Below are 27344 nucleotides of genomic sequence, written 5' to 3'. Positions count from 1 at the left end.
ATCAGCTGTAAGCTGGCACAATGAATAACTATTGTCTTGAGAAAAAATTGCAATGTCTTCTCTGACCGTCATTAGCTTCAGTGAGAACTCTGTGTGGATTGACGGGAGAACGCTTGTAAAATACTTCTGCTCCTAAAATGCAGTGGAAGAAAGTGAAAGAAAAATCCAGCTATGGTCATTTTATTTAAAGAAATATATCCAGGATCTTAGAAAGAAAATAGGCTTTACACTGCTCTTGATGGGGAGAGCAATTAGGAAGAAATAATACTTAGCTGGGTTGGCTGAATACATCACAAGTGGTCTCAAACGTGAAAAGCAGATTTCTCCCTGGTCCCTAGGTAACACTGATGCTGAACCAGGTGAATAGGTGTAGTTTGCTCTTTCAGGCTTGGTCAGATCATCATTTTCTCTGATGCTGTTGTTTTAAACATAAGCTATGTTCTACCTAGAGGGGTGTGGGAGGAGATTATTTAGCAAATAAGAACATCACTATTTCTTTGATTTGTTCTCAAAAGTACCTAAAGTGTAGTAAATATTATAGTGACCTTTCTGTCGACCTGGAGAAAGAGTATTTTCTATGATCTGACCATCATTCTAGAAGCATTCATTGCATTTAAGATATTTGAATTATTCTAGAAATAAATGAATGCATGTTGTATTTATAAATGAAAAAAGAGAATGAATCCTTTCTAAATGTTTTACATATGCTAAAAAAAAAAAAAAAAAGCCTTCCTTTTGAATCTTTAGACCTCTGTACTACATTTGGTATATTCCCATGAGGTAATTGGCTTTGATGCAGGCATTCAACATATGACTAAAATATGCTAGAATTCTCTTTTTGCCTTCATTCCAGCTTCATGAGCTGGACAGAGAAGTAGTCAAAATTTTGTGTAAGCAAAGGTCTTCAAAACAATTCCCCAAAGTGGCTATTTCCAAGTATCCTTCATCACTTACTTACAGTCTCTGAAAGGCCTTTTACTCTACTGCAAGCAAGTAAATGAGGGGATAGGAATACAGCATCAGCTCTGAAAGAGGTTTGAGCCACTGCTGTGGGGAAAGAAGCAGAAAGAAAAATTCTTTTCATTCATTTGTGAATTTTATGAGTATCTTACTCTATAAATCTCTCAAGATTTTCTAAGATTTACGATGTCTGCAAGAGGAATAAAAAGCTCTTCACATGGCCACTTTGGCAAATTAACAGGCAATTCCTGCTGCACCCAGCAGGTCGTCCATCCGTCTATTTTACCCTGTTACACTTGTGTTCTGTCACTGCCCTACTCCACCATGAATCCTAATACCTACAGAGCTCTTCAAGAGATCCAACCAAGTCCTAGAGATAGCTTGGCTTCATTACAGTGGAAGACTGCTCACAGAAGGATTTGTACATGGAGCATGGGGAAACAGCCTGATTAATGAGTTTTGTTTCTTTGTTTGCTGCATTACTTGGACTTCTTAGCAGTGCTTTTCCAAGCAGACTGATGAGCAGCAAAACAAGATAAAGTCATGCTGAAACCCTCTTGCAGTTCCTTTCATCATTCATGCATATAATATCAGCATTACTAAGCATCTTTGTGTTTTTCAATAACAAGGCACAAATTTATAGAACCTGCAGAAATTGTAGCTGTATTACAGAGAGCAGAATTTAATCTCTGGCCTTCCATTTAGCTAATTAATCTTTTGGATTTGTTGCTGTTTTTGCAGGCAGCAGCAGCATATAGTGGACAAAAATATCCATTTGGTCTTTCATTATTGAGAAGTACTTCTGTTTTGTAAAGTAACTGGCCTGTGCCTTGAAACATCACACAGCATTTACATTGCATAGCCTGTGAAATTCATTTGAAAGTAAAAAGCAAAAATGCATCCAAAATGATTACGGTCAATTTCATACATTCAGAAAGATTTTTTCTAAGCTACAATTGAATTCTTTCTGTAATTTCACTAAGGAGATGGAAGAATATTGTGTCCTTAGAAAAAATACAGAATAAACTGAAAGATGCACTTTAAGTTAAGAAATAATGTAGTGCCTACAAGCCAGCATTATAGCAGTAAGACAATGACAATTACTAAAGACTGTTCAGGTGACTCATAGCTTTAATTTTTGTTTTGTATCTAGTTTACACCATCAAATTCTTGTCATGCTACGATAATGCTTTATATTTACAGAGTATCTTTCACCTAAGTGGCTTCCAAAGTGCTTCATACATTGCTCCATGTACGGATTACATCAATTTAATCCATTACATTAATACAGCTATCTCTGCAGTGAGGTACAGCAACTATTCGAGTCCATATGGTAAAGGCTATGCACAGTTTAAAGAGAGAGAAAATACCTTCAAAATCTGTAGAAGAGATTAGGGAGAATGTAATACTAAGTTACAATTTGCCCTGGCCACAAAATTAAAAATAAAATTGCTGGTGTGAAGAGTTCAGGTTGGCTGCAGTCAGTCAGGTTTTCTGTTTTATGGCCCACCTGGAGCCCTCAATACTAGGCCAGCACATGTGGTCATTGTGCTGAAAAGGTGACTAAAGAATCATCGGAATCACTTAGTTCCATGCTCTAATGTTATGCTAAGTATTTCCACCTAGTATTTATTTCACCTGACTCACGTCTGAAGTCTGATGAGCTCTGAGCACCAGATTACTTGCTTTATTGTTAGCCAGCAAGCTGGGCTTGATGTCCCAGTAAATTCCACAAGAAATTCCACATTACTGACATAACATTCTAATTCCTGATTGCAAACCTTTGTGATTACTCTAAAAATCTTTTTGTCCTTGTAGATATTCCAGGTACAGAGCTATAGAAAATACATTATTTTCTTAACAACAAAATATTGGCCACTCAGGTGCACACATGCTGAGTGACAGTGTGTGAAGTAAAAAAAAGCCTAAGTAAAGACAAACAACAAACAGATTGCAAAAGATTGCATAAGCTTGTCTTTGTATTTTCAAGAAAGTAGATAGAAAAACGTGGTTGCAAAAGGTGGTCTTCAGTGAAGAAGGACAAATACAATAATACAGTTTCCTTGGGGAGTTTGTAATGGAGCTGTGTGAATTAACATATCCCATTATTTCTCACCTTTTGTGATATATAGATGGGGAAACAAACAGATGATGATAACACAGAATACCTTCAACTGGAATGTTGCCCTGATTAATGCAAACTGATGTGCAGTTTTAATTTGGTTGTTCTTGACTGGGAATCACAGTGTGTAGAATCCTGATGAGCCATGGGGTAGTGATCGCCAATCCCAGACACGTTATCTCACGTTGTGTTTGCTGCTTGTGGCAGCTCTTTGATTTAGGTTATGTCAGCAGTCCACTCTGAGGCAGACGTTTTTCTGTGACTTCATAAGGGCAATAAGGTTATTCCTGCATGCTCATGTCATTGCTGGACAACAAACACTGAGGTGATTCTGATACAGTTAAGTGCATTTGTTGTTCTGCACTCTGTTCTCTGCCCAGTAAAAACAAAACAAAACAAACACACACAAAAAAAAAAAAAAAAAAAAAAAACCTCACTTGTTATGGAAGCTTTAAATAAGACTGTTGGATAAGAAATTGGATATAAACCTCCAAATATAACACACTGACTAGAACTTCTAGTCTGTATTAATGATGAACATAATTATATTTTTGTTAATGTTAAAATTAAATGTTTAAATGACAATAAATGACAAGTAAATGACAATGTGGCATATCACTCACAGAGCAAGTTAACCTTACATATTCAAATGCTCAGTTGTAGTAAATGAACATAGCTCCTTCCAGCCAAACGCAGCTCTGTCCCAAGGCCTTCCAAATTATTATTTTTAATATGGGTCCAGATTATGGCAGTTTAAATAAAGTTCTGAACTCATCTACTTTATTCTTAATTTATAGATGTGCTTAGGGGATGTGCAGATATTTAAAAAGAGTAAAATCAATTAATTCATGATCCAATTATTTGTGTTAGCCCCTATGGGGTTTTATTTTAGAGCATTGGATCAGCATCTCCCAGTTAAGCACTGTGCTTTGAGAATGTAAAGCTTTCATTTTGAAATATGATGAACCTGTGGTTATCTTTTCCCTATCTGCAAATTTAATTCCTTTTTTTTTTTTTTGTCCTTTCATGGTTTTAAAATTCCCTTCTTGCCTTATGTTTTTGAAAGGGATCTCATATAAATACAACAGATTTTTCTAAATAACAGGAAGCTTATTTTTTATATAAGGGCAACTGAACAGGCAAAAGAGTTCACTTTCTAGATAACATGCCCTATATTTTTCCGGGCCTCTATGTTTCACAGTAGATATTTAGCTTTTGCAATCACAAATCTGTGATTTATTACACTTTTCATGTTATAAATTTAGAGTAGACCCATATGACAACTTCTGTGATTTGATCATTCTGCTTTTTCATCCATCTTGAACAGATTTTAGTCTAATGTTCCAGACAGCTTCAAATACCCCCTGTGTTTATACGGTCATTTCTAAAATGTAGAGAATGCTAGGGGTGAAAGTACCACTATGCTTGGAATTATCCATCTTGGCACAGCCTTTGCCCATAGACGTTGTCATTTCCTTGATCTGCAGGTGTCAGAAGCTCTGCAGTTTTATGCCCCTCGCAAGTCTATGTGCCCTTTATGCATTGCTAATTCACTGCAACTGAAGCTTCTGAGAGCCCTTCCTAAGTAAGGAGAAAATAAGAGTGCTGAAGAGAGCCAGCCCCAGCTGAGATACCTTTGAATTAGATATCCTTAAAATGACATTAAATATTTTTTGCGGTAGGTGGCTCATCACAGCAACCTTTTCCATCACAGTTTGTCACTGGTGGACGAAGCATACTAAATTTATCTCACTGGCTTCACAATTATTCATCTAAATAAAAAAGACAGATTTTAAAATATTTAACCCTAACAGGTCTAACTGTTCGCCAGGTGATCCAGGAAGTGTTGAACACTTAGCCGAATCAGACTAGTGGACTAAGGACAAGACTTTTATGAAGGATCAATATGAATTAGGAGCAGATACCCAGTCAAACCAAAGAGTTATATTCTTTAGTTTTCACTTCCTGAAACCTAGGCACTAGGGTTTTTTACATAGTTAAATAGGAATTTTACGTAGTTAAATAAGAATTGTTTGGTATCGAACACATGTTGAGAAAAATTCTGACCATTATGGGTCAGCTGATGTTTTTTATACATGATCAAACTGAGACAATAAGAAATAACATAAAAATGTCAGACTAATCAGTTATTTTCAATTAGAGTAAAAGGTATCCAAGTATGCTTTCTAGTGACAGCGTTTTTTGCTGAGCAGGAAGGAATATAATCTTCGTAATCATTCCTCTGTTATTTTCAATATTCTTAACAGAGCATTTCTCTTGATTCACTTCAAAGCAAGAGAAAATATTGTTATATTATCATTTAAAGTTAATTAAACTGCAAATGAGCTTAATGATCTGTCCAAAACAAAGCTCAATCACAACCTGTTACATATTAACTATCAAAATCAAAAGAACCTTTAAATTCTTTGTTAAATGTACCAAAGAAGAAAGAAATAGCCAATCATTAATGTCATCCTTTTATAAAATCAGATTTGAGGCTGGATAACTTGAATTGAATGCACACAAATTGAAAAAGGGCTTAGAAATGCAAGTCAAATCTGTTAGAAGAAATAAATTAAAAAAAGATAACAGCAAATTTAGCTGTCTCCTCTGTAATTTACTATCAGGAAATATATTTTACCTACTATATGCCCAGATTTTGAAATCTCTATATTAGTAAAATACCATTTTCTCACATTCTCACAATATCTTCTGTAGTGTTATGACGATGTGGTCTTAAGACAGAACATCTGTCTATTCAGGTCTTGAGGTCACTGGAGTGATTTTTGCTCTTGAGTGATATATCAAACATTGCCACTGACAATGTAGTTTTTCAGTAGTGGAGGTATATCAAAACCTATTCGCGTCATTAAGGTTCATAATTTTGGACTTTTGAAGGCTTAATCCCCAGAAATGCTAAGATTCCCTAATAAACCAAAATGGTACTGCTGATGGTCAGCTCTTCTGAGGATTAGGTATGTTATCATTCTGGTTTATCCAGCTCTAAAGCAGGTATTATCTTATCACTCTTACATACAATCGTTTTAGCATGTCAACTGCAAGTATTTGAAAGGTGAGGAGTGTTATTAAGTCTGGCCCTTACAAGCTTTTTGAATGTTTTGCTTAATGTTTTTGCTACATAAATAAGATTGATGTTATACACTGTTTGGCTGGACACTAAAGTAGAATTTTCTCATATAGGGTTTGGCCAGTTGAATAAGACAGCAAAGCAACAAACTTCACAAGGTCATAAAAAATTCTTCCACTAAAAAGAGAAAGTAACACTGACATAAAGTTATACAGACAAAGTGATAGCATGTTCAATTATTTTAGTGTCTTAGAGCAAACCCACCTGCCCGCCCAAAATAGCATGGGGACACTTTTTGTGAAAACCGTTTTACATATTGGTAACAGTATAGTGAACAATTAATAAGGATGTGGAACTTTATAAAAATAATAGTCTGAAATGCAAGACTGGATTATTTGTAAATAATTACATTCGGGGACAAGAATGGGCTGTATTAGATAGCTTCCTATGGTGCATAGCTTTGAGTGTAGTTCCCTTTCTGACAGCACATGCATCTATGCAACCCTGTATATATTTTCAGGATTCACTTTTCCGGTAATATGAGATGAACTGTCTTTCTGTGGTCAGAATCTTCCAAAGCTTGATTACTATCATATTACTATTTATCTGCTCTTCATTGAATGTAGAGCAGTAACGTGTGCTACCTTATATTTCATGGGTGATAATGTATTATTTAGAGCCAATAACATTCAGTTTTACTCAAGGATTACATCTTTCTCCTGTTGTGATAAATAATTAATGCTGGCTTGTATATCTCATCTGTGTGGTCATTCATTGAAAATACTAACAATTTCCTCTACATTTTTTTTTTCTAGTTTCAGGCCACAGTAAAAGAAGGAGTCACAGGTGTAATAGTAAACTTAACTGTAGGCGACCGAGATGACCCAGCAACTGGAGCGTGGAGAGCTGTCTACACCATTATTAATGGAAATCCAGGACAGAGTTTTGAAATCCATACCAATCCCGAGACTAATGAGGGAATGCTCTCTGTTGTCAAAGTAAGGATAATTTGCTATTGTACTGCATTATTACTGTAAGTTACATCCCCTGGATTTACTACATTGGAGAAGGCACAGCAAGGATAAGTTACTCAAAAATACATAGTTGGCTACCAGCCCTTGTTTCCTTAAGCCAATATGTATAACTCCCTTTCTGTTACAATAACCTTGCTTCTTTAGTGATAACCTACATGATGCTAACTACACTGCCTTTGTGCTTAAGTAACAGCTAGTTTTGTCGGAACCATCACAATTAATTAATAGTGAGACTTTACAGTGCTGTTTTTTTTGTGACTGAGAGCACAATTAGAATTCAAGTGCCACATTTTGTTCTCAGAGAACACATATGCAAATACCAGGGAAGTAAGGAATGTGGCTTCAAACTGAACTAGAGTGCTGCCTTTGGTTCCGCATTTCTAAATTATCATGAAAAAAATAAAAATAAAAATAAAAAATTACCTATCTTTGTATGAAGATAATTGAAGATAATCCTGTATTTTAAAAAAAAAAAAAAAAAAAGTCCTGGTTGCTGCCTATACCAGAATTTTCTCTTTTTGAGAACACCTCAGAAAATGCATTTTCAATTCTAAAGAGTAATGGAATGTTTTTCCATGGCAGGGGGTTTGGTTTCAATGTAGGAGTTGAGAAAAGAGCCTTATGTTATTTATCATATATAGCTATTAAGTATAACTCTGCTCTGTTTGAAAAATGCATATAACATCATAAATAAGCATGTATATGTAAGAACCGTATGTTTGAGGTATGACAGAAAAATATATGCTCTTAGATATAGAGACATCTCAATCTTTCATTAAGTGCAGAACCGTATGTTTGAGGTATGACAGAAAAATATATGCTCTTAGATATAGAGACATCTCAATCTTTCATTAAGTGCAACTGGTCAACTTGCCAATAATAAAGCTCAAATGAAGCTGTTTAAAAATAACAGCTGAATAGTATAACACTATGAATTCTTCAGTGTGATGAAATAGAGGAATTAAGAAAATTTCTAGGAGACCATGATACATCTGTTAATCTCAAAGCATGGTGAACTTTCTGGTTTTCACATTATTTTTCCCTTTTCCTTCACATGAATGGTAATATAAATGAATGGTAAATAAATAAGAAAGGTAGGAATTATCTTCAGCGCACTTTATAACCACTGTCCTGTCTATTGCTAAACTCTGGCCAAGCATCAGAGGTAATAAATACTGTTGTCCCTTTCTGGCTAATTTTGTCTCCCACAAGTTTTGAGTGGGAAATTGAATGAAGAAATGTGTTAAGCACTCTCTTTGCTCTTTCTATTCTGATTTATAATGTTTTACAGCCTTTAGATTACGAGATTTCAGCATTCCACACATTGCTGATCAAAGTAGAAAATGAAGACCCACTGGTTCCAGACATAGCCTATGGCCCCAGTTCCACAGCAACCGTTCAGATCACTGTTAAGGATGTGAATGAAGGCCCTGTTTTCCACCCGAACCCAATGACAGTGACAAAACAAGAAAACATCCCTATTGGCAGCGTCGTGTTAACAGTAAATGCCACTGATCCAGACACTTTGCAACATCAGACTATCAGGTGAGTGCAGTACCCTCTAATTTTCATCCCCTAGAAACTTAGTGTCTTTTGTGCCCAATAATTTGTCTGCCAGTACAGAGTTAAATTAAAGTCATTTGGGCTCTAGATAATAAAAAGCGGAAGTGGCCTCTTTTTTTCCTGCAATGAAGAGATTCAGTATGATGGAGGCAAAGAACTGCATTAGACATGGGACAATAGTTTTCCAGGCTATGAGAGTGCAGTGGAACAATCGAGTGCCACAAGCAATAGATATACCTTTGCATAGTGTTTCAAAATAACTTTTAACCTGCTTGTTTATACCTTTTCCTTCATGAGAGCCAGAGAAAACATGTAAAATTGAAAACGTGAATAGAACTCATCTATTTTACATATTGATTAAATTGGTTTATGATCGTTTATAATGTTCCTTAGTGAAATAATGATTGTACATCTGTGTTCAAGGGCTAAGGGACAATATTTCTCATTGAAACACTGAAGCTACAGTAAGCTAGGACTTGTTCTTGCCCAGATCAATGCAAGTAAATGCTGATTTCTATACTATGATAAAGTAATCTATACAGGCACCATGCCACAAGGAGCAAAGCTGGGTATTAAGTGATGCCATTGTCTTGTAAATTGATCCACCCCGACTGGTCTTTTGTTTTCAGATTTGTTTTTATTTTTTTTATGAAAGATCAACAGGTTTTCCCTAATACTAACTTGGCTTTACAGACTGCTTTTGTTAGCATTTGAGGACTGCAGATAAGGCACTAAAGCTAAAGTCTACAGCTGTGTAATTTATGTTTTTTATTCAGGACTCTAATTTCCCCTAGATATCAGCGTATATCTATAAAGGCATAAATATCTTTGTGAGAATGACTTCAAAGCTTTACCTAAACAATGCGTAACATCAGTCCATACTGTGGAGGTAGATTTCCTTACTATTACACGATTATTTAGCATTGATTTTGCATTTCCTTAAGAAGGTCTGGCATAGGTACTGTTTTACAAAAGGAATGCTGATTTACAAAAGGATCTTGAAGATGTTCTTTGTCAGTAATAAATGTTGGTAAGCATGCCATTGTAAAGGACTGCACTGACAATCTTGGATTCAAATGATGAGAAGGTGAATTTTATCAGGTGAGCGTTGTCATCTGCAATAAAGGAGGAAAAAGGCAAGGCAGATAATTAGAAGCTTCAGTTCTCTGCATCACCTCAAAAATACTTAGTTAATGGAGTATGAATATTTCAGTTCTTTCTATCAAAAGCAACTTTGAGTTTTGCCATTCAAAGATCAGTTTATCTGAAGGATGATTTTTAGCAGATGTCATTTACCTTGTTTTCTAAATTTATTTGTTTACAGAATGCATTGATATTCTTAATTTTAGCTTTTGCTCTAAGGATTTATTTCTTTCACTGTTGTCACACAGATTTGTGTTGATGGATGGTAAAACTATGGGATTTCTATTGCATACAGCAATATGACCTTCAGCAGCACTATTCAGAATGTGGTTTGTGTAGTGAAAAGATATTTATGCCGTTTGGGATTGGGACTCAGTTTAAGAAACAGTTATTGAAGTTCTCCATAAGTTTACATATTTTCATGGCAGATAAGTAGAGTCATATTAGTTATTCTAACAGTTGATTTTGCAATGCTATAAGAAAAAAGTCAAGAAAATATTTGGATTTGGTTATCAAAATGAACAATCTGGAATCTATTTGAATTTCTCTCCTTGACCAACTAATTTTGCTGAATTTCTCCTATCTGAATTACCACTGAAATTTTAGGAAATACTAGTAAGTCACTGAAAACTCTGTTAGCTTTGTGTGTTGTATGTAATCAGCTGCGTAACATAAACACTTTTTGCAGTCCACCACATCTCACAATTGGTTGCAAAGGAGCTCTAAAATCTTGACCATTACTAGCTCATAAACTACAAAGAAATTTCCCAGAAGTGTGTTCATATCTGTGTAGCTAGAATCTGGAAGGTTTTTAACCAATAGCAAGATTTTCTTTTGTATTCTGCATATGAAAGAACAGGAATAAGCTAGTTTGGGTTGGGGATGAAGAATGATTATATATGGAAACTATTTAAAAGGAAGTGCTTGTATAAGTTAGAAGAAAATAGTGCAAATATGAATGGAAATCTGGGGAAAAGTGGAACGCAAGGCTAGTTTCACTACCTGTATGTCCTTCTGATAAAATAACAGAAAAGCATAAAATAGCATTCTTAAAAGACATTTTTAACACTGACCAATATTACTGAAACACAGCTACCAGCAATGAAAAAGGAAGTCTGCAGTATATGGGAGCAGCATCTGCAATTTGGGTCATGTGAAATTGCATGTATAAAGGCCAAAGCTACTCACTAGTTTGGGTCTGGCAGAAATGTTTTTGTCTTAAGTTCCTACAGGCAGGTGTTTGTTTAGAGTTTGGGCCTAGGTCCAGAGCTTTTATGCAGGTTGCATGCCAAATTACATAATTCTCAGACTATTCTGTAATAATTATATCATCAGAGTCTTTACTCTGATTATACTGGTAGAATAAAGGCCATGCAGACACAATACAGAATTTTTAAAAAGACATTACACTAAATATCAGTGACAATGAGGAAGCAATGTTGTTTGTCTGCAATAGGCAATGAATATCAGATTTTTATTCTGTGTGCTATGTGAACAATGTCCATCACCCCCAATAAAGTATGTGTCTGTTCAAAATGTGCAGAGATACAAACAAAATAACAAGAGAATTACTAATTTTACTTTTTTATTTTCAGCCTATAACAACTGAGATATGTCTAATTGCATCCTTTTTTTTTTTTTGGTTATTTTTCTATATAAAACTCGTTAGAAGGGGCTGATGGCTATTGGTAATCAGGAAATTTAATTACTGTACTAGATATAACATTATAAATGCATTTCAAGAACCATGAACAGTGTATTGAAACCTTTCGTGCCACTGTCCACATGTAGATTGAATTTATAGTTTGAACACTTCATGTTTGAATGAGATTCAAATTACTTATCTCTTTGAAAAATGTGGCTTATGTTGTAAAAATTCCTAAAGACAGCTGTACTTTTGAAGCAATTTTCCTTCTTATTGTTCAGCTTGATGTGTTTTTGCAGACTGAGAAATTTCATTTAAAAGCTCAAACAAGCTGGCAAAAATGTATTACACTGAACAAAATATGACTCCAAGTATTTGTTAGACTCAAAACCACAAAACAAGCTCTAGCTATGTTTTGCACACAATTAGCAGTGAGCTTTCATAGTGTCAGCTCTTCTCTGACCTACTGATGTTAACATTTCAAAGAAACTCAAGGGAGAAACATCCTATTGGAAACAAGAAACACGTGCTTATGTTGACTAGCCAAGTAATGTAGGCATCTGGTTTATCTTACTCTAAATTATACCTGTTTAAAACTAGGGTAACACTGAATTTTCCCAACTATGGCCAGATTTATGTTTTCCTGTAAAAATGTTGCAATGAGTATAGTGCGCTTTGTACCATAGATGTTGTAGAAAGGAAGGAATAGACAGAACAAGGGAATTTACCTGAATACATACATTTGGGTGGTGAGCAACATTTTTTCCTCTGTGATCACTGCCAGAAAGAAAAGAAACTTATTGAAGTTGGATCGCATTTCTTAGATTCATTAACCTATTTTTAAAGTATTTAATTTCCTCTCATTTCCAACTTTTTTAGAATTAAAAAAAAAAAAAAAAGAAAACCAGCAGGCACCATTTTAATTATAACCCAACAATTTATTAATAGAACAGTAATAAAGTTTCTGAAATTTGATTTCTTAATCAGGGATCATTGTTATTTTTGTGCCAGATTTAAGAGTTTAATTTTGGGTTCTTCTTCCCAACCTCTGAAATTTTAATCAGAAGTTTCAAGTGTACTTGTCAATGAGAAGTTAAAGGCCAAATTTAATAACATTTTCCACCTTGGGAAATTAAAAGAAGAGTCTTACTCTCTGAAATCCATTATTAACAGTAGATCTTAATTAAACACAGTTACGGTCCTCAATATTTTGTCTGTGTGGAGAGATTGGTTTAAGTATTTTTTTCCTTTCTGGATTCAACAAGTCCAGGATATTCAGTAGTTAGACTTTTAACTATGTGTAAATAAGTTGTTTACTGCAGTGTATTTGTAATTTTTAATTAAAGCAACGTTATTCTCTGGTTCCATGGTTTATCGTGGCGATATATTTTTATTACCTACTGTGCTCTTGGATTTTAAATTATTTATGTAAATATATTATTGCAGTATTTATTCTCAGTAAGCAATTTGACTCAATGCTTCAGAGATATCTTCACAAGAAAAGTTTATTATAGCTCTAAAACATATCTAATTCATTAAGTAGAATTAAAATGCAGTATTTGAAGCTGGAGAACTTAGAAACGGAACCCAAACTACAATAAGTTTCAAGGGAATACAAAAGGTTGCCAAAAATATCTGAAGCACTATATGTAAGCAACTTGTGTGTGTATTTTTTTTATCTGCACCTGATTCCAGCTGACTCCACATAGTATAAATTGTTTCTGGAAGCATGGAATAAGGTACATTGTCTCAAAAAAAAAAAAAAAAAAGCCTAAAATTCTGTAAAATAGTGCTGAAACTATGCTGAAGTGGGATCTGTAGTTCAGTGAGTTTATTCCAAATCTCAAAAAATACTTGAGAAAACTAAGGAAGATTCACTAGGAAAAAAAAAGGGGGGGGGGGGGTTATTTCTGTTACTTTTCTTGTTGCTACCAATCACCACCCTTGTATGAGTGAATATATAAGCCATGAATAGCAAGGAAATTTCAAGAAATCTATTTCATGTCTCTTGCTGGGATTTTTTCAGAGATTCTGAACCCCATTGGAGACTTAAATCATGTTCCTCACTACCATTTAAGGGATCAATTTTGCATACTTTGTTTCACATCACGCCTTTTAAAAGTGCTTTTGTTGCAGATGGAGGTCAAGAAACTTGCTGTTTGGGATACGCTGCAATCACTTGCAGAAGTAGTATATAATGAAAGACAGAAAGACCTAAAGAGTGAATGCTTATGAAGTAACATACTTAGTCATTGTTAAATATGTCTCCTAGAGTCTGAAGGACTCGTCTTTGAATCCTAGCAACAAGAGATTTGTTTTCCTTGTGCAGACAGAAGAATAGTTCTGTTGTTATAAATGAATGGCTAAGCCGTGGTCTCTGCATGCAACACCAGAGTTTTTCACTGTAAGTTACACCCAAGAGCATCTTGAGTTGGCTCCGCAGTTTTATTTATGACCTGCCTGAACCCAGCCATTGGGAATTTGTAGCACATCTCTGGATCTGAAGTTGCCATATATTGGACAGTGGAATTTTTTTTTTTTTCCTTTCTCATTTTTAAGTTAGAAGGAAAGACAAGTAGAGAAGGCATCTGCTCGAAGTAAAATTTTTTCCCCTTCTGTCTTTCCTGCAAAATTTTGAGACATAGAAACAGTAACTCTAAAGAACAGCATGTATTGGGGCAGGCAAGCAAAGCCAGAAAAGGAGAAATCCAATTACTTCTAAAAGAAAGAACTTGGCCAATTCCATCACGCTACACAATTACCACCTGTAATTTTAGGTACTCTCCCATCAATTAGCTCAACAGTCTTTTTACTGAAACTGTTTCTTGAATGTGCTAATACTAGCAGTGTTGGTAATCACAGTGATATATATATATATAATTATCCTACCATTAATACGTTGTCTTTTTTTTTCCTTGTTTGACCAAACAGACTTTCACCTTTTGTTTAATAAACAAAGTGAGCATACCACTCTTTCCCTATACAGCAAAGTCTTTAGGCCTGCATAAAGATGGGAAAGGAGCAAAATTGTGTCTGGAGCATACTGCCCCTCTTTTATTCTCCTCTCATACCTATGATCACAGTGATTTAAATCTGGAAGGGTGATAGCAGCTTAAGAGCAAAACCAGGCCCCATTTCTCCTGTTCAGCTGATATGTAGCTGGCCAGCACTGTTCAGACAGATCACAGAGTCTGAATTAACTTGGTGGAAGCAACTGATAAAAATCAGAATCACCAGTGTGAATTCCCAAGATCAGACTGAAGAGAATAAATGAGCAGAGTAAAACCCCAGTGCTGGGATCTTAGCAGAACTGCCAAATCTGGAAACAAGGCCCTATAAGAGCTATGGGCAGCATCTTACATTGGCCACTCAGGAAAGTCACTTTGAACTCTGTCAGCTTCAATACTGGAGCTGTACTGTTATAGGACCTACTCTTCCTCAGAGTAGTGAACAGGTGTTGATAGTTTGCTTCCTAAAGTCTGTTATTCAGCTCTTTTGTTACTCATAGGGATTCCCTGGCTTACTTAATTTACAGCCAACCTGTCAACACCTGCAATTTAACACCCTGGGGAGTTCCTAGGAGTCCTCAGTTGCTTCCAGCATTTCTCTTGGTGAACAGCTCAAAGGCTCCCTAGTTGTTTCTTTTCCCCTTCTTCTTACTGATATTCACTGTCTTTGTGTTGGGGCGGATGTTAGCCCTCTTCTTTTCTGCTTTTGCATATCTTCATTTTTAGTGCTCAACAACAATACCGTCTAACCAGTTGATGCTAAGTTTTTATATCCCTTCTTTTGTCTTGCAGGGAAGTGGGGGAACCTTCCCATGCTCTCTGGTTTATCTATGCTGACATCTTAGAACTGTTTTGTTCTTCCCAGCTGTTGCCAAGGTTTTGGGGGAAAGATTAATGTATGTGAACAGGTAGCTGTAACAGCTATTTTTCCTTGTCCTCTCCTAGTATAAATGTAGGCCCAGCAGAGAGCAAATTTTCACCCAAACTGAGAGATCCAGGTCTCCTGAAGAACAGCGTCACTGTCCTGAGGGAGGGGGAAAAAAAAAAAAAGTGGTGGTGGTGACGATGTAGGGGGTGTTAATCCCTCTTTGTTTCATTAGTTCCTGAAATAGCAGAAGTGTATGAATTAAACTGTTAAAGACAAGCTAATGCAAGGTTCTCAGGAATTTTCAATCCAGTCATTCAGTTTTGAAGGGAACCCATCTATCAGAAACCAGCCTTTATCACTCCTGACAAGACTTGTCAGAGGATTGTATTCCTAAAATTTTCTATCTGCTCTACTCTGTTGGCATAAATTATAGCTAATATGCTGATATTAAAGCTGTATATGATAAAATTGAGAACCTGTGTTTCCATGTAATCAAATAAGCCATAGAAACCAATTTTAGCTTCCCTTGATATTACCTTAAGAATCTAAAATTCTTTATTAATAAGGATAAATGTAACATTTAAGGGGAGTTTAATTAGACCCTCTGTCTTTTTCCTGCATAACAGTATTATGCCATATTATGATTTCAACCATGTCAGCCCTCAGAACGAATGTCTGTGAACTGTGAAATTATAGGGCACATTTTTCACGTCGCTGACTAAACAATACTGCAGATCTTCTTAAGAAGTATAACAATAGGATATATCAGTCACAAGTTATGCTTGCAGTGGAAGTCAGATCCTAACAATAACTCACTTTGTCATTACTGTTCTCTTCTGGTTTCAGAGAAGGCAGGATTTTGCCTCTGGAAGAAGTAAAGAGTATCTTGATTATAATAAGTTGGCTATCAAATACGTGGATGCTGTGTGAGGAGGCAAGGTGACAGGGAAGGGGGTGGTCGGAATTCAGTTAATATTTTATGGTCATTAAATTATTGAGTCCAACTCAGTGAAGTTAGATTGTGCCTGCGTGTCTGGGTGTAGCTGCAACAGTTTTCAGCAGTGCCTTGACAGAGTTTTATTTGCACTGGTAATATGTAAAGATTTTAACCCCAGTGACCAGTGTTATTTTATAACACGGCAAAAGCTGGGAAACCAAGCACTCAAAAGTTTGCCAAGGAGACCAATTACACATCTAGGCCAGATTCCTGTCACCAAGCAGAAGTGTATAATTAAGCCATTCTTCTTGTTCTTGTGGAGCTCAGTGCTTCCCTCTTTAAAGCAGGTGCAGATCTCAGATGATACCAGAGCAGGTGTTGTCAGGTATTCAGTTCCTGATTGGAAACAGGAAACACTATAATTCTTTCAGAGCTTTTTGCCATGCTGTGAAGATATAAAGTGCCAATGTTATGGCTACATTTCATTAATTTGCAGTCTCCAGAATAAAGATAGAGTAAACCATGGACATGCTGAATTCAGTGGTAAAATTCCCACTGAATCCGGGTATAGGATTTCACCTCAGAGCAGAAGCTTTCTGAAATACATGGAGCTTCTGATATATGTTTATAACCAGTACTGAACAGCAAAACATCCCTAGTCTGGCTGTTTCAAAAAATGAAGAACCCCATCTTTCAGACTCACAGATGATTATTTTTAGAGTGGAATCTGAGTTCAGTAAGGAAATTGTCAGAAGGCCTAAGCACTCATTTTTACTAGATGGAGCTCTGCAATGTTACTGTAATAGGAAAAAAGTCTTGTAGAGTTCAGCTGGAATTTTTCTATTAACTTAGTAATAAGGACGCCAATTTCTGTAAAATAGCTTCTGAGTAAAAGTGAAATTATGCACTTTGTTAAGCAGCAGTAACCCTGCAGATCCATTCTTGATTCAAACGTGAATTGCTAGGGACTGACTTCTTCCTAACTTTATGACCAGTATGCTCTAGGTAAATATGCCTACAGAGACTTGCCTGCCTACACGTAGCTACATAATTATTATCCATATGATCCCTTGGGGCAGCTCTATTGGGTAGTACTTGGCATAGCATTGCCTTGGAGATACTAACCTGTATCACCCACATTTCATTGAATATTCCAACCCCTGGAGAATTTTTACACATTTACCTATTTTAATGTGTCTGTCAGAATAATGTTTCCTTCTTTTCCTTTCCAAAGAGAAATTTCCGATAGAATTCTACCTGCCTAAGGCATGGCCTCTTTGGAGGTTCAGCCCTGGGTCATTGCTAGCATTTTATACATAAAAAACAAATGCAGCCACAGAATTTATCTGATTATGCTTCAGGGCTAAAACAAGAAATTTTTGTATTAATAGGGCTCAAGGTTTATAGCTTCAACATGGAGAACTTAAAAGTTGCTTTTGGCCCTGGAAGCAAAGGTAACTATGACTAGTTATGACCAAATAGTGAAAGACTGTTGGTAAAATGTCTGCCTTGTTGGTACCACACTGCATTCAAACATGGCCTAGATATAAATTTTGTCAAGAAGAATCACTGTGGCATCACTGTGGCAAATTAAGGTTAAACAAACAACTGTAATTCTTCCATTTTTTGTCTTTTCAGTGCTTAATCTCATAACCTCTAATGAAGGCTTTTTTCTGTGTCATAAATGAATACTTATATGGAACTCTTTCTTCTAACTTCTTCAATTTTCCGTCACTGTCCAGCAGATCTCTTAAATGCCTTGTATTTGTCAGGTTGCTTAATGTACATCTGGAAGGGACGCGGCTGTTATAATGATGAATATCATAGAATAATTGGGCTCTATAGAGTAAGCTTGTAGTAGGCAATGCATCAGAGCAAGCACTCAGAATATAACTGTGTGGAATCTGACTTTTAATGTTTTTGTTCAACAAGTGAAAAGTAGTATTTCATTTTTTCCAGCATTCCTTGAAGGCACAGGCAGAAAGAGAAAAAAAATCATCACAGCAACCTATAATAAATGTAACAACCTAGACTTGATGACATTATAAATAAAGCAACTAAGACTTGGTTATACACAATCCTGAAAAGTGATGAGGGCCAGACAGGTAGGAGGGTGCTCCATGGATTTTAAAGTGCATTTGGACAGCTTGAGTGCCTAAGAACCTGATTCATAGAGATCAGATCAGGTAAATCACACTTCCCTTTTCATTTGTCATGGCCATTAAAGACAGTGGGTTAGGCAAACCAAAGTGAGTGGCCTAAAATAAAGGAAAAGTTATGACCTGATATTACAAATTGCTTCAACGTTTCTGACAGAAAGTGCACGTTTTTTTGTATATTTCAGTGTACTCAGTCAAATAAAGCTCAGATAGGAGTTTATTCGTACATAGCAGTTAATCATTACAGTAGGAACTTATTATTACAAAAAGAATGAAAGATAATTAATTTTCTTCCGTCAGAACTGCACCCATGAAGTGCACAGTGTATTCAAAATCAGCTGGGAAAAATGAAAGCTTAATTTTTGTTATTACTAGCCAGGGATAAATATGCCTTTTTCTTCCTATTACTGGATTGGACAGTAGTGTGAATTTTTTTGAATATTACTTTCTCACATTATCAGACACACTACTGAAGTTCTAACCGACCCTTTCCTTCTTTGTTATTAAATGCTACAAGGTTGGAAAATATTTTAACTCAGTGGGTATTAATTCCTTAGGGCTACAAAACTATACAAATGCATCAAGACAGTCTATTTTCCTACTACAAATACAGTTATTTTTAAACAAAGCTAAACTAAAGAACTAAAAGGAAAAACATCTTAATTGCTGCAATAATAATACCAGAGTGGCATATTTTATGGAATTAGTTGAGTTCTATTTCTATGGAAACAAAGATATTAATTTCTTGGCTCTTCAAATGATTTAGAAAACCCTTTGAGAATTTCCAGTTATTCCAGATAAACTCGGACCATTAATCAAACATCAGACAGCCTTGTATATATTTTTCACATAGACATTGACATGAAGTTTGCATCATCATATTCATGTATTGTAATACACAGCTGAAAACATAATCTGATGCTGAGCAATGGTAAGGATGTTGTTTTCACTAGGACTTCAGTTTAGCATGAGTTGTTGCATATGTGCTTCTGTATACTTTTCCAAAAGTAATGCCTACACAGAGTGATTCTCACATCTATGTGAATAACTAATAGAATTTCTTTAAGAAGTCCTTCTTGGACAAATTTATTTTGTTTTTGTGTGTGAAATACTTTTCATGAATAAACACAAGGATTTTAGAAAAAAATACAGGAAAATGTAAGCTGCTAAAATAAAGTTAATAAAACCCTGACTCTTTTCTTGTAAAATAACCCCATCCTTAATTCCTGCTCTAGCACTGACCTTTAGAGAATCTAACCTTTATAACAGATGCTTACCAGATGAAATAGGGAACAAGGAGTTAACTAATTTTTAAGTAACTCATGGGTTGGCACTCAATTGAGACCAAAATCATTCAGGTTTGATTCTGTTTCATTCTAAAATATAATTGGATATTAGGAGAAATTTCTTTATGGAGAGGGTTGTGTGGCATTGGAATAGGCTGCCCAGGGAAGTGGTTGAGCCACTGTCTCTGGTGGTCTTTGAGACACGTGTAGATGTAGGACTTTGTAGAATGGTTTAGTGGTGGAGTTTAGTAGTAGGTTAAAGGTTGGACTAGATGAGCTTAGAGGTCTTTTCCAACCTGAGTGATTCTGTGGTTTTGACTAGGCTGGGCATTCCACATATTTTCTCCCTAGACGTAGCATTTAGGACATTTACATAAAGGGTTTGAGCCAAGGAAAAGCCTTTCATTCCTCACTGCCAGTGCTGTGTACTAGCAGGAACGTGAATCTGCAGCACACTGCTGTTTCTGCCAAGCTTCCTGGTGGTGGGCAGGGGAGAGATGTGGTGGCATTTTGGTCTCTAGAGCTGGCATCTATGTTGTGGCAGGTGCAGGAGGTGGGTTAATGAAGCAGTCCAGCCTTCCCGATAAAGCTTTACTGCCAGACACCCATCCCACAGGTACAGGAAAACAAATAAATTGGGAGATGTGTAAATTAAAGCATGGGCATGGGGCTGTGTAGTGGGGTGCACAGGGGGATCAGTGCATGGCAGGGGCTGACGGGAGCCTGCAGTGGCAATAGCAGCATGGGCTCTGGAGGATGACAGGAGAGGCCAGGGGTGATGCCGCAGCCTGCCATGGGTTTGCACAGCTCTCTCCCTGTTGAACAAATCCTCTGTAAGAGATGTCAGTTATTAATTCAGTTGTTATTGTGAACTGGTAACATGAAATACACTTCTGGGGATCAGCTCCACATACAGCAAAGGCTATAAATAATGGCTCAGGCAGTGCTCTAATGTGAGAAAAAACAAGATTCAAGCCAGCTTTTTTGCCTGGATCGGGTTAAACTCTACTCCCAGGTTCAGTGTTTTCCTTTTACTTGGGGGAAGTCTGGATTCCAATGTGGATTTTTGCCACTCTAGATTATGCCTGTCTAATACATGAAAACACACTCTTATAGGATTAGCAACCAAACTACATCGTATCTCACCACAATGAGCTTCTGGAGAAAGAACCCGCACCAGCTGCATACTTTTTATTAGCTGTTACTTACACACTTTGAACAGAGCTGGGGGTACGGTGGTGTGCAGTCGATGGGGACAGGAGAGCAAACAAGCCGGAGTGGGACTATTTCTCCTGCCAGGCCCCTAGCCTCAACCTGCCAAGAAACTCAGAGCCACATGGAGGCTTTTATAAGTCAGCAGAACATTATTGCTCTCCTATCATCTCCTGCATTACGGTGCTTGCCTTAGAAATAGCTGAATCTTAGAAATGAGTCCTGTGCAAGTTCAGCCAACTCAGGAATGTCCCAGCTCTGTCAGCACAGAAAACTATTTCGATTACTTTTCTGGCAGTATCAGCTTCTTCACAGATTTCCTTTCTGAGTTGCTACTTACTGCATGGTCAATTTATTGTGTGTTAAATTTTGTTCTCTTACAGTAGTCTCTTTTTTCTTTGTCCTTTGTTGCTAAGCTAAGAAAAAAATAGTGAAAATGTTTTTGCTGGTTCATCGCAGTAAATAGTCTTATGTAAGTGTTTTGGCTTCAATACCTGATACAGCCAAGGGATCCCTTATTATTATCTTTTTTTTTTTTTTTTTTTTTCCTTGAAGAAAAACTTCATGGAATTAGGATCTGGTCTCAAGTTACTTTGTTAGAAGTATTCCGTCTTCATAATGAATTTTTTCTTTCATGAATTGACTTAGGCATAGAAAATTGCCACATGATAATGAGATAGCTTTTCTGTAAATGCTAATTGCCAGGTCTGTCCTTTTCTGTAGTTACATGCTCTTCATAGCAGATGCTTCACACCCCTGTTTGAAGGATCCAAGACAGACTCTGCTTCATCATCTTTGTTGCTTGGAGCCTTTGACATTATCTTTGCTGACCTTGACTTGACAGACTGGGCAGACATTTCCTTCGTGGCATCTCTTTTACAACTTTAACTAATGTTGTCCACTGATTCCAAGGCTGGGGTTTGTGAGTCTGGCACTTATTTTCTAGAAAAGGTCTGTTTTGTTAATATATTTGCTTTTTCTGGCCATGATCCAGATTTTTCTGGTAGAATAGATTTCACAGAGCTACTGAACTTTCAAGGCCTCTGACTTTTAAGCAGATGTTCATTCGGAAATGTTTACTGTCTCTTTCAACTCAGAGTTAACAATTTGTAACATTCAGTAATTTTTTTTTTATTTGGAATTGCAGTGTTTTGGCTAAAACCTACTTCATGACTTTCATGACTTCTGTAATAGTACATCTCTTCCTCCTTGCCTCCCCCCCTCCCTTTGTCCAGGTTTTAATTAAAAAAAAAAAAATGCTATAAGTCATAAATACTGGGCACATTTTTCCCTAGGAAAAGTTCCAAGCATCGTCTAGCACTTTGAGGATCATAATTTAGTCTTCCGTTAGAGGTAAGTATTTTTTTTACTAGTCGGCATGATAAAAAATACCTCACATTTTTTCCTCTTTCAAATTCCCATTTAGGATCCCTCACATAAGTCAAGGAAGCATTTCCTTTTAAATTTGCATCAAATTCATAGTTTTAGCTTTCCAAGAATTTTCTCTGGCATTGAAGAGGTAAAAATGGCTACGTATAGTAAGGGATAAGAGAGAGGAAAGTCACACTATTAATAATTCTGAATGCCTTGAGGACAGCCAGAGGCCATGGTCCCAGTGATCCCATATGTATATGTTCTTAAAGTGTTCAGATTTAGACATTGTTCATTTCATTTGTGTTGTTGGTGAATATTCTTCACTACCTAATGAACAGTTGTAATTAAAGGGAGTTGTGTGTGTTTAGTATCAGAGGAAGTCATCCTGCTAAATCTGCAGGAACCAATTCAAGAAATATCCTCCTTGGTATGGCTTGCTTCTCTGGCAATAGGACAAATGGCCCGTGAGCATTCTAAGCTTACTTTTTAATTATTTTCAGAGTGACAAGGAGTTATTTCCCATCTCTGGGATAGCCTAGTCCTCTAGGATCTAGGTCCCATCTAGATTTATACTGGCCTTTAATTCTTTGAAAAGTTCTGATGAGGAAAATGGAGCAAGAGGGCAACAAAAGGCAAGCGAGCATGAGAGAAACAGATGAACAGGGGATGCCTGATACACTAACCTCTGCTTTAAGTGGCATTGATGTTGTGAAGGCCTTAGATTGGCACAGGACATAAACTGTGCTAAGATGATTATTCAGCATATTCACCGATTTGTTATGCTTTCCTTTTGGAAATTAATTTGCGGAAACATTAATCCTGTTGCTTCCCTACAAGGTGGGTCCCAGAGTTAACAGTTGTTGATGGGGGCCAGAGGAGATCTCACAAACAGCCAAGCATCACATGGGCTACAAACCTGTGCTGGAGCCCAGACTGGCTGCTCCACTGCCCTGCTTCTTGGGGGGAACGCTTCACGACTCTGGGAAGTATTAGCCAGGGCAAAACCGAGGTTTTATGGCAGCTGGTCAAAGTAATCCGCTGCTGGGAGCAGCCTGGCTCCTGGCAGTAGGATCTGCAGTGCAACAGGAGTTGTATTGATCCAGATAGACTAATGCTTCACAGCAGTGAGCCAATTCTCACCTCTTTTCTGCCTATCCCTCAGAAAAAAATACCTCCCACTAAATCTGGAGAAATGTGCTTCTTCGTGGCTGTGTTCAATAGTGACATTTTAGTAGTGAATCTCCTGGGCTCTTAGGAAAATTTTCCTATGTTTGAGAGCTACCAGGACCCCAGCTTGAAAGAAAAGCAGCAAATGGATTTGCAGTGGGAGAAGCTGCTTCTGCTGGAAGCACACTTGCAAAGAATTGGCATATACAGAAACTTGATAGGGTTTTACTGCCAAAACCTTCTCTAGGTACTTCATAAAAGAACCTCCAGTTCTTCCCATTGATTAGTTTTTGAGGCACAATTGCTGTAATGAAAAAACTTTTACTGATTTGCATGTCAACAATTATTCTAACAGTAACAACCTGATTATGCTAGGTGTGTTAGTCCCAGATACGGTGTATTATTCCCTAGCTTTAGGAATAATTCAGATAGTTATAGCCTCTGGGTTCATTTAACCATAGCCCTAATCACTTCTGATTAAAAAAGACATAAATGAATTTGTTTTGTTGTTGTTGTTACACATCAGCTTCTAGGATTTTTTTGCCCTGAAGGAAAAAAAAAAAACACTGAATATTAGTTCTTGGTGTAGAGAAATGTTTGGAAGACTGTACAATGAAAATAACAAAAATGCTTTCCTTTTCATAACAGTTTATTTAACTACCTCATTATTACAGTTTTAGTAATTCCATTTGATTAATTGCTGTAGGTTTTGGTGCATTATTATTATTATTATTATTATTATTATTATAATTCCAATGACTCTACAGTTACTTCATGTTTACCAAGGGTTTTACTTCTTTTTTTTTTCCACACAAATAACTAATTAGTCAACCATTTTCTGATCTCATATTTCTCAGTGGCAGGGGACTAGAAACTGAATTTCATCTAATTTTTCATTCTGTTTTGATCATATCATTGTAGATAGAGAATTGTGATGAAAGTGAACCTGCTAAATCACTGATGTGACAAGGAAAATAAAGCCAAAACGATGAGTATTTTTGTTCAGATGGTGAGATGGGGTGCATAATTTAAAAAGTGCCTTGCAGATGAAAACAGAAGAAATTACTGTCTGTAGTGTGGCTGCAGCCCTACAAACTGTTCTTTTTGGGCACAGAACCACTCCCAGTGCTAAAATTTACCAGATGAAAGCCCCAGCCTGCTCACTGTCTGAACAAAGCAGCTCATTGCCTTTTAAGTCTCATGCAGAATAGACTTAACATTTCTAACACTTTATTTCCACTGTGCTCCCTCTGATTCAGTGAGTAGCAGGAGACAATATTGGGTATATATTGATCTGTCTTTAGCAGTAGAGAAGAGCAGCTGAAGCTCTCTCATTTGACCTTCTATGCTGAGTCCCATATGCTTCAATTTGCCTGTACTGGCAATACTTCATTTTTACTTGAACAGGACAAAAACATTTCTGTGCGAGGTATGCTACTTAATTCTGTCTGTGGGGTATGCACTTGGCTCTGAATGTAGTTAAGAGAAAATTCCACAAACAGATATATCTCAGCATTCCAAACCCCTCCCACCCACATAAAACTATATTTATGTCACAGCCCAATTAACTGCAAAAAGGATTTAAGTAAGAAATTTTTTTGTGGTTTTGTTTTGCTTTGTTGTTTGCTATCATTCCTGTCAAGATTTGTTGTTTGTATAAAATATCCTTGGGTGTGTTAATTTTTATTATTTTTAATGGAAAAAAATAAATCGGAATTTTATTTTTTAAAACTGGAAATAGAATGTTACAGTATTTCTAAGTGTACTGGTATATTGCTATAGACCAAGTAGCGTCTAAAGTTTCCATTTCATTTTGTCTGCCTTTTTAAATATGTTGTAACTAAAAAGGCACACACTTTCAGTCCTAAAGATCAGAAAAAAAATAACAGCTTCAATATTTCTGAGAAATAGTTTTTACACTTCCAGCAGACTTTACTGTCACTTATTACTTGGTTCAGACAGGTACCATAGGAAGGGCTGTAGGAGAGAGAAGTCATCCTCCCAAGCACTGGGCAGGCTCCTTTTCTTGCCATACATTTCTGTATATTACTCGTAAACTGAAAGGGTGACTGAAAGAAGACTCAAATGGAAGCTTGTTCTAGAGAATATTCTGTGTTCATATAGCATGGAGGAGTTTTAGGAAAAACTGCTGAGCTTCTTCAGTGGTGTGCTCAGCCCTGTAGTACCACAGTGTTCCTGCTCTGGTTCTCTATAAAACGCATTTTTTTACAACAAGCTGAAAGGAGTTTTTGTTGAGACTGAATCAATGGAAAGCTGATATTAACATCCAGTGTCTGACCAAAAACATGAATGTGTAAACCTTAAGCCTTAAAAAGCAATGTATATCAGTCGCGTGCAGCAGTGCTGAATTTAGTAGTGTTTATATCCCGTCCACTCCACATCCTAACAGATATGCATATACTTGGGAGGGAATTATTACATTATTTCATGTGCCAGATTGGCATTGTAGCCAGAGAAGTATATGGCTATTCAGATAGGGTTAGAATAAGGTATGTGCATGCTTATGTTCATACATAAACTGGAAACTCGAGAGACACTTTGGGATCACCTGGGAAAGAGCTGCTGCAGTGAGTTACTACAGAGATCGTCATGCCCAGCCTGCAGAGCTAAGCTATGCACTAGTGCGTAGCTAATGAATTCACCCTGGAATATGTCCAGTTTATCACACAGAAACATGAATTTTGTGACCAAAAAATGCATAGAGTGACTTGTGGCACAACACTGATGGGGATTTTAATTTATTTTTTTTAAATTGTACTCTAAGTTGACATTTTCAGCCTGCAAAAATACAGACAGTCTGCAAGCCCACAAATCTGTTCCATGAAGCTGAAAAATGGGTATTGCATAACTCCTCTATCCGCAGTAAGTTTAAAAATGCGTCTGACCTAATACCTTTCTCAACAATGTTGCCAGAAAATGTGATTTACTTCAGGTTTTATTTTTTGTTAATGATGTATTTATTCTTATCAATAATAGCATATTTCTGTTAAATTTGCTTCTTTTATTTTAACATCTTTTATTTTAAAGAATCTACCCAAAGTAATTTGAGCGTGCCTGAATCTCTGCAGGAGAGCACTACAGGAGATATTTTACAGCCTACTGCACATTTAGCATATAGCCATACTTTTAGTAACAGCATTTCAACCCAAGTTGAAAGGCATGCATTTTGTATGATCATATATTTAATGGGAAAAGATGGCTAACTATGCTTGGTTTGCCATTTGCAGTAAGTCAAATATGGGGAATGGAAAATACAAAGAGACGACAGTTTAGGTTGTTTTTCCTTTCCTTTCTGAGTTTTTAATAGTGTCTTTTGCAGATTGTTGGGTGTTTCTTAACTCTTTTAATAGAGAATGTTTACAAGGGATATGTATATGTCAAACCTACCAGATACAGGTAGGTTTACAATACAAAATGGGTCTTAAAAACTGTCAGTGACGGTATTGTGGAATCACAGATTTTCTGAAAGCCTTGAGGATCAGGAATCAACACGTGTGTTTATGCAATTGATTAAGAAAGATCTGAAAGAGACCTTTAACAGGATATCAGCACTGTTGCCTTTGTCATTTCTGTTATACCATGTATATCCTCACCTGTAGGTTTTGAGAGGAATAAATGCATAGATTTTGGTAACATTCTGTGATGAAATACTTATGCTTCTGTTTTCCCTGTGATAAGAAATTCCACAGTTGCTTTTTAGTTTGTTACCTGTGATGGAAATTGTGTTTTAGGTTGTGTCCCCAGTACAGTGGACAGA

At 36.5% G+C, this 27344-nt stretch overlaps 1 protein-coding gene across 11 annotated transcripts in view; it reads left to right on the top strand.

The window, feature by feature from the left end:
- Positions 1 to 27344, top strand: part of CDH13 (cadherin 13) — a 477794-nt gene that overhangs the window by 408877 nt on the left and 41573 nt on the right. For all 11 annotated transcript variants that reach the window (XM_035543527.2, XM_035543525.2, XM_050713274.1 and 8 more), the window contains 2 exons: positions 6986 to 7168; positions 8496 to 8749. In XM_035543527.2, coding sequence (XP_035399420.1) covers positions 6986 to 7168; positions 8496 to 8749 — 437 coding nt within the window. The remainder of the gene's footprint in view (positions 1 to 6985; positions 7169 to 8495; positions 8750 to 27344) is intronic.

Source organism: Cygnus atratus, chromosome 12, assembly GCF_013377495.2.
Source record: "Cygnus atratus isolate AKBS03 ecotype Queensland, Australia chromosome 12, CAtr_DNAZoo_HiC_assembly, whole genome shotgun sequence".
Classification (NCBI taxonomy): Eukaryota; Metazoa; Chordata; class Aves; order Anseriformes; family Anatidae; genus Cygnus; species Cygnus atratus.
The sequence above is the reverse complement of the archived record's forward strand: the minus strand, read 5'-3'. Positions and strand labels throughout refer to the sequence as shown.